General features: G+C 30.9%; 1 protein-coding gene across 3 annotated transcripts; it reads left to right on the top strand.

The window, feature by feature from the left end:
* Window positions 1-5,017, top strand: LOC114425050 (cryptochrome DASH, chloroplastic/mitochondrial). 3 transcript variants are annotated; one of them, XM_028391793.1, is made up of 14 exons: window positions 4-350; window positions 421-554; window positions 648-807; window positions 1,118-1,235; window positions 1,399-1,702; window positions 2,157-2,370; window positions 2,531-2,620; window positions 2,792-3,047; window positions 3,244-3,356; window positions 3,821-3,925; window positions 4,014-4,061; window positions 4,166-4,276; window positions 4,383-4,473; window positions 4,560-5,017. In XM_028391793.1, the coding sequence occupies exons 2-14, from the start codon at window positions 520-522 to the stop codon at window positions 4,661-4,663; spliced, it is 1,749 nt and encodes a 582-aa protein (XP_028247594.1). In that variant the 5' UTR covers window positions 4-350; window positions 421-519; the 3' UTR covers window positions 4,664-5,017. The 3 variants fall into 3 exon arrangements, with proteins under 3 accessions (XP_028247593.1, XP_028247594.1, XP_028247592.1); XM_028391791.1 differs by having other exon boundaries at window positions 5-350; window positions 658-807; XM_028391792.1 differs by lacking the exons at window positions 4,383-4,473; window positions 4,560-5,017 and having other exon boundaries at window positions 1-350; window positions 658-807; window positions 4,014-4,044.
* The last annotated feature ends 3,498 nt before the right edge of the window (window positions 5,018-8,515 follow it).

The raw sequence follows: 8,515 nt of genomic DNA, 5'->3' as shown, positions 1-8,515 counted from the left end.
TGTAATGTTGATAATAAAATGCAGAGCCTCGAATTTTTGAACCCAAGCTCTCTCGGTACCTGGATACCTCCCTGCATCTCTTTCGCCTTGCCTCATGGCTCTTCTCACTTTCCCTCACTTTTCTTCCCATTTTTCTTTACTTTCTTCCCATTTTCCCTCACTTTCTTTTTCCTTCCCAAACACTCGCTCCTTCTCTTCAACTCGGCGCTACTGTTCGATGAAGGCAACTGGAACGGCCATTCTGTGGTTCAAGCACGATCTTCGAACCGACGATCACCCTGCGCTCCTCGCAGCCTCCGCATTTCCATCACTCGTTCCTATTTACGTCTTCGATCACCGCATTCTTTCGCGTGAGTAACCAAATTTAACGCACTGCGATTTCTGTTTCGAATCTCACCAAAGCGTTTATTGGCGCTGCAGGTTTTTCCGATGAGACGCTGGAACTGGTTCTGCTTGCCGTGGAAGATTTGAGGAAGTCGTTGAAGGATCGCGGTTCCGATTTGGTGATCAGATTCGGCAATGCGGAAAACGTCATTCAGCAACTTGCAACAGAGGTTGTTACTTCGTTAGTTACTTACTTAGCATTTGCTTGCTTAATTTACAATGCATTCATGTCGTTACTTTTATTAAGTAAATTCATCGATCAGGACGGAACAGGTCAAAGCCACTTGTGTATTTGCGGAACAAGAGGTGGAGTATGAGCTACGTTTCATCATAGATGTGGTCAAGCAGCGTTTGAAATCCGTCAGTGTTCCACAAGGGAGTCCAAGGATTGAATTATGGCGAACTCCATTTTATGATATAAAGGTAGGTGCTAGGTTGTTACTTGTTAGTGACTGACTAGTTGTGTTTGCTACTTTGCTACGTTCATTTGGCTTGGTTGAGTTGATAATATAGAATGTTTGAACTCATGTCACTGAGGTGATTGTTTTGCTATTTTAGTATTTCTGCCATGTTTGAATTTGATGGAATCACTATTATTGTTACTATTACTATTACATTGGATCTGCAAAATGTTGAACTCATGTAACTGAGGTGATTGTTTTAATTTTTGAGTAATTCTGTTGTGTTTGAATTTGATTGATTTATTAGTATTCTTACTATTACTATTACATAGGATCTGGAAAATCTTCCTGCATCATATGATGAGTTTAAGAAACTTCGACTCTCTGTGACTACACCACTTCAGTTGTCAGTGTCAAAGTTACCTGGTGCAGAAATAGAACTGGACTGGGGTGAGTTCTGTGGTGGATGAAAATTCTTTTCAGGATGCTTTGCTTTGTTGTTATTGTCTTTTTTCGAAAGATTATTGGATGTTACCTTTTCTATTGAATTGATTTAATTTCCTGTACTTTATAATGTTGCAAAAAGTTATGTAATAATTGTTCATTTAATTAGGTGTTCTTCCTTCGTATGACGACATAAAGGGATTTTTGACTAGCAACCAACAGAAATCAGGAGAGAAATGGAGTTTAATGAAGGAGACATCAGCTGAAACCATTTTACGCAGAAAAGTATTGAAATCTGGCAATAACATTGAAAGGAGTTCTAGGTTTGGGCTAACGCAATCAAGGGAACGCAATGGATCTGTTTTTGTGACACAAAAAGGAAATATTGTAGGAGGTAGTACAAACAATGTACTGAATGCATTGGCTGCATATCTGAGATATTTGGAGGGAACAGCTCGTGATGACTGGCAGGAGTATGCAGACAACTTACCTTTTGAATTTTTTGTTTTTTTTGGTAAATTTCTTGAAAGTATGGGGGCTGAAAGTAATTTTTTATAGTTGGATTCTCATTATTCTCTTCATTTTAAGGAAAAAGCGTTCTCAAATATATAAAAGCTTCATAATGTTTCCCTTTTTTGGTTTTCTGTTTCTGTTTTGTAAGCATTTCCTCTTTTCTTTTATTACGTTCTATTTCCCTGTATAGTAAGAAGGGATAAGAATTGTTGTGCATAGCTGTGTGTACCTCACATGCAGCAATGCTCATAGTCTACTATTTGGTCTGTTCCACCTAGGTCATTGTTGATTACTGATTAATTCATTAAAACTCACAATGTGTTCCTTCTCATTGTTCTCTAATCTCTACAATACTCTTGTCATAAAATGAAAATTACATGTCATGAGATGTACTTTCACCTTAAATTTGTGCAGGGTACATGAAAAAGTGCGTGCTTCTGAAAGTCGGAATGGAGCATCATTTATTGGACTTTTTGGCCCTGCCCTATCTCTTGGCATTATATCTAGAAGAAAAGTACATTATGAAGCTATCAAATATGAGAAAGAACGAAATGCAGGTTTCTTATCACCCTTTGGATATTCAGCTGCCACAATTGCAGCAGCAGTTGATGCTGTGTGCTCAATGGAGGTGCTAGTTATAACTTTTGAGCTGTATTTGAGTAAAAAGAATGTTATGTACCTTATTGATTTGGCTATGTTTTATCTGTAATACCAGGGTACTTGTCATGACCTTTTTCTTTTCTTCTTTTATCAAACAATTTATTTATTTATATTTTTTGGTGTCATAGTGGTATTGGCTTCTGGCTTTGAAAAATCAGAAAAATAATCACGGAATACACTCAACACGGATATGGAAATGGAAAGGATTTCTTATCCAGGTATTCAATTGATAGACTCGGGGTCATTATTTGATTTCCCATTAAGAACCCTTTTCCATTCAATTTTCTTTTCTCAGTGAAATGAGTTAAGAACCTGAAATACTTAGTACAACTTAAGTAAAATATTTATAAAATTTCCTGATAATTTATTATTTAAATTGATATTCACAGTATTCAGTTGCTGGTGAAGATGGTCCTGCTATTCTTCTTGTGCATGGTTTTGGTGCCTTTTGGGAGCATTACCGTGACAACATACATGGTTTAGCTGAATCTGGAAATCGAGTTTGGGCCATTACTATTTTAGGATTTGGCAAATCAGAAAAGCCAAATGTTGTATATACTGAACTCTTGTGGGCTGAACTATTGAGAGATTTTATTGTTGACATTGTGGGTGAACCAGTTCACCTTGTTGGCAACTCAATTGGCGGTACGAGTTAAACATAATTGGGTACCTTGCCACAAAAAAATTGTGTCCTTTTCAGTTTTCACACATGCAGTATCTTGGTTCTTGTATATATATATATATATATATATATATATATATATATATATATATATACCTGTTTGTTTATTCTTCCCTGTTGATGATTCAATCATTTAATAATTACTTTCACCTACTCCAGGTTATCTTGTTGCTATTGTTGCTCGTGTTTGGAGTGATTTGATCAAATCCATTGTCTTGATCAACAGTGCAGGCAATGTCATCCCAAGATATTCATTCATACCATTGTCTACAGTAAGTGTAACCAAGAACAACTCAAGTTCATACAACATTTGTTAGATAATATGTTTTTTCTTTTGGCTTTGACCAAAAAATTGAAATTTGCTTCTTCTTGCCATGGTAAATTTTTGCTGCTATTGATATGTTGTCAGCTAGTTAGAATTGTACAAATGTGTCCATTATACCCTGTCTTTTTAATAACGTATCATTTGTTTATTGCTTCCATTAGAAATCAGATTCCCTAGATCTTAAAATCTTAGTCTTCTCCGGAAATGTATCATGATTGGATAGTTTTCTTGAATAGAGAGAACAGAGAAGCATCTAAAAGTGCATAATGTAGTGGTGAATGAGTCTTAGAAGTTGGGATTTTGTTATTTCTTCAAACATTTCTTGCCATAATTTGGCATTGTTTTAGTGTGAATACAACATAATTAGTTTATTCTATTTTAAAATTTGCGTTTTTTTATGTACTTATGAAGATTCAGGATAGACAAACTTCAGGGGCTTCCTGGTTGGGTTCTCGCATTCTTGTATTCTACTTGAGGCTAAGAACTCAAGAATTACTTAAGAAATGTTATCCAACTGTAAGTGTAATTTTTGTTGCTAATTTTCAAATCTCATAGATTTGTTATACATTTGTTTTGATGGTGACTGATTCTGGTTGCTTTGCAGAGGGTTGAAAGAGCAGATGATTTTCTCATAAGTGAGATGCTAAGAGCAGTCAGTTTTCTCAACTTTTAGAATCTAAATTATTTTTATTGCACCAGCAGGTTTCGCATTCTGATACATATAATTCTTTTTGACATCTCCTTTACATATTAAAGTCATATGATCCTGGCGTGCTTGTGGTGTTGGAAAGCATCTTCAGTTTTAATCTTTCCATACCTCTTAACTTTCTTCTTGAAGATGTCAAGGAAAAGGTCCTAATTATACAGGTATTATAACGAGGATATGAAACATTATGGGGAAAAATGAGATGAAATAATATCTTTGAGAAATGCTCTGATACACATATATTGTTATTGATTTCTTTATTGTTAGGGGATGAAAGATCCAATTTCAGACTCCAATTCGAAGGTGGCCATGCTAAAAGAACATTGTGATGGAGTTATGATTAAGGAGTTAGATGCTGGTAGGCTGGTCGCTAGAGTTTTATATAACAAGGTGTCTCGGGCTTTATTTCAAATTGATCCATTTTTTTCTTTCTTGAAACTACAGGTCATTGTCCACACGATGAGGTGCCAGAACGAGTGAATACTATCATTTGTGAGTGGATACTTGGTGTGGAAAGTAACAACATTTTGGCAGAGTGTGCAGTGTAAATTTTATTGGTATGTAGCAACTGCCAACATGGTAATTGTCCAGCGCATATTAATACACCAGTACTACGCGTTGTTGGCAGTTAATTGGTAACTGGATTCAGCACAAAGTTAATCCAACAGCTGACAAGACTGCAAAGAAGACATGTACATGTTGCGCTGTAAATTTGTAGAGTTAGCATTCCTGCATTTTGTTATGTAATCCTCCCATTTATTTATTTATTTTTGGTTCTGTTCCCTTTCTGTGTTATTAGTATGTTGTTATAATGGGTGTGAATATCCAGACTAACCATGCAGTGTAAGTCTTCGCACACAAAGCCTAGACACTTAAACCTATCCACAAATTTTATACTTTTATCCGATTGCAACTTACTATTTAAATTATCTTAAAATAATTATTTTAAAAATCAACATAATAATAGTTATGATTAGATGACTGTACTACACTGTCGAATAATTCTTTTTCTATAAACTTATCTAGCTGATGGGATTTGATTATTTCTTTTGGGGTGCCGTTGCATATATTTTCCATAAAAAAAAAATTTGGGGTACGGAGCTGTAACCAAATATGATACATAATTTTCAAACATGTAATTTAATAAAATTTAAAAATTAGTTTAATTAATCAAATATTTTTTCTGATGATGATTTCTAAATATTCTATTATAATTCATGTTAATTGGAGAAATATAAATATTCATTAAAATAGTTAAGAGAATCGGTTTTTACTCAATAAATAAAGAAAGAAAAATGTTTTTATAAGATATGCATCATAAAATAAATAAATAAATAAAAACACGTGGGTACCAGAAAAAAAATGTATGCATATGTTATATTATATATATGAAAAAGAGAAGAAACATCTAAAATAAATTTGGCTAGCAAGAAAAGTGAGAGTGTTGCATATTCACTAAGATGGTAGGTTTTTCTTTTGTTTTAGATCAGATAAAGTTCCACATAACAAAATCCTTATCAATTGTTCAGATTTGAATAATTTAAGATTCATCTATTTTGATAAGATTAGATTTTACTATACAAAATCCTTATCAGCCTTATTTTGAATTTAGTTTTGATTTAGACGTTTAGATAAGATCTTATCAATTAAGTATTTTTTCTTAAGCATTATAATTTCCTATTGGATTCAGTCTGCTTGCATTCACTATAAATTGCAAGGTGTCTATCCTGTCTAGACCTGTGACTCAGTCCTACAAGGCTCATAACATAATCTTTGAGCTTTTTAATTAAAGTCAATACTTTGTGCATTGAAATTTGCTAATTATTTTCATATAAGTTCATTGATCTATTGAAAAGAAAAAAATATTTTATAACTCAAGTGCTTTACAATTGTTATAGAAATAACATTTCAAATTATTATATATAATTGTCTATATTATAATGTATTAACTATCAAGAAGGAAGAAAGCAATTTCCACAATGTAAACCTTTGAAATATACATTTTGCATGTTTTTTAATTAAAGTCAATACTTTGTGCATTGAAATTTGCTAATTATTTCCATGTAACTTCATTGATCAATTGAAAAGAAAAAATCATTTTATAACTCAAGTGTTTTACAATTGTTACAGAAATAACATTTAAAATTATTATATATAATTTTCTATATAATGTATTACTCACGAAGAAAGAAAGTAGTTTCCACAATGTAAACCTTTGAAATATACATTATGAAGTGCTCTTTTGCTACTGCAGGTAAGGCTCCTAAATTCTGGATTTTGGTGTCTCATGTTATTCACGGTGTTACATTTAATTTTATCACTATTAGTTCATTTTTTTTTCTTTCTAACAAAGGAGTATTTTTGCTGATTGTGTATTTGTCAGTTATTCATATATTAGTTTGGGTGTGTATAGCTTATGGTTGGAAGCACCAACCATGAATGAAGACAACGTGTTTATCAGAATTTTTTTTTTTTTAATACTTAATACAAGTAGTTTTCAGAACGGATACATTAGGATAGATGCTCATATAATATTTGGTTTTTGTCTACTTTTCATTAACAAGAATATGACCTACATTAAATAATGACCATAGTTTTTTGGTCCAATGATGCCCTTAGAGAATGATATTAGAAGTTTCTTGCTTATTTTATACCTTTTGAGATAGCTATGTTCGTGTTTGTCTTTTGGTACTTTCTTATACTTCTTATTTCTTATAAGTTCATGTTTGATCCCTCTTGGATTGATATGTTCAATTTCCATGCAATATTAACAACAACATATGCTACCATCTACTCTTAAGTTAATTCAAAATTTGTGACCAGTAATTCTATCCTAATCATTACATAAAAGTTTTGAAACATAGTATTTAGTTACCTTGGCAAATAATTAACAAAATAAAATTAACATTGATATTTTTACACATTATGCAAATGAATCAATTATGTAGATAAATATTTACGATAAAATTTAGGTACTCTTGCTTTCAATAATTATTTACAGTACATTTTTTGATATGAAAGTCTAAAGAAGAATAATGTCAAATATTATAATATAAGTTTTGTTGATAAATATTTTTAGAGATATACATTTGTGCTGACACTAATCAGTCAATATTAAAATTTATGATTATATAAAACATTAATTTGTTAATATAATTTATCATTAGGTAACACTTTATCACGACAGATTCAACCATAACTATACTTGTTATAGACTATATATTGACTAACTTTTGTCAATTTGGGTTGTAAGTTTCTTTTGAAAAGGGTTTGTAATAGCTCTATTTGGACATCCAAATACAATTATGGTGTTTTGCTAATTTGTTTTAATAAGCATAGTTATATTTAAGACAAAAGATTTGATTAAACTCATTTTTTCAATATCATAACTCTGTCTTCTTGACTATATCGTTGACGGTCAATCTTAATTTTGTTATATACATTTATTTTAAAAGATAATCATTGACAATATTTTGCTTTTTAAAAAGTCAATCAATAATATATTTCTCTCCTAAATGTATAGTTTTAATTAATTATTCATTTCACACATATATATTGTTTGTCAATTGATATAAAAAATGCATAGGTATCGGCATTACACACAAATGTCATACTAGTTTTCTAATGAATGTAAAGAATGGATGTTTGGGAGTTGAGATCAATTCGGCTAAACCTGTTATTCAATCTAATCAATCTTTTTTGAGTTGGGTTTTTAATTTTTTTACATACCTAATCCAATTTGCTCATAAATATGTTGGGTCAAGTTTGGTTAATTAGGTCTCAATATTTTTAAAAAAATTTAAACATTTTTAGAACAATAATTTATTTATTCTTAAAGTTTTGAAGTAAATATTAACTAAATACACTCAAAAGAGATTAAATTGTAACAATATTTAGTTAAAGAATTAATAATTTCAATGCTAATATGATATTTTTATTTTATATAAAAACAAAGTATTATATTAACATAAAAAATATAAATAAAATCAAAACAGAGATAAAAATAATGAATAATTTAATAATAAATTATGTGAGATAAAAATTAATATATTTTTATATTTAATAATTAATTTATATATAATAAAAATTTTAATTATATAATATGAGTTGAGTTAGGTTAAAAAAATAAAACATAATATTCAATCGGTATATGATTGAATTTTAATTAGGTTAAGTAGGATTGAAATTAATCCTAATACTTAAAAATTTCACCGAATATAATATAAAGATAATTTATTTTTGTTGTAAGCAGCAACATTTTTTTTTCCTTTTTTCTCATTCTACTTTTTTTAAGTATACATCTTGACGAGAGAGATGTTTTTTTTTTTTGAAGGCCAAACAACAGAAATATATTACTGACAGTAGAATGTTACACAAGGTGTGCACAAACTATCAAGAAG

Source organism: Glycine soja, chromosome 9 (genome assembly GCF_004193775.1).
Source record: "Glycine soja cultivar W05 chromosome 9, ASM419377v2, whole genome shotgun sequence".
NCBI classification, from domain to species: Eukaryota; Viridiplantae; Streptophyta; class Magnoliopsida; order Fabales; family Fabaceae; genus Glycine; species Glycine soja.
Note: the sequence above shows the minus strand (reverse complement) of the source record. Positions and strands in the feature narration are given on the sequence as shown.

Bases quoted from the DNA above. Each gene is read 5' to 3' on its own strand.
- LOC114425050 (XM_028391791.1), top strand. From the start codon at position 95: ATGGCTCTTCTCACTTTCCCTCACTTTTCTTCCCATTTTTCTTTACTT. The intron at 1,703-2,156 runs GTATGCAGACAA...AAATTTGTGCAG, and splicing joins GCTCGTGATGACTGGCAGGA to GGTACATGAAAAAGTGCGTG. The intron at 4,474-4,559 runs GTAGGCTGGTCG...TTGAAACTACAG, and splicing joins GATTAAGGAGTTAGATGCTG to GTCATTGTCCACACGATGAG.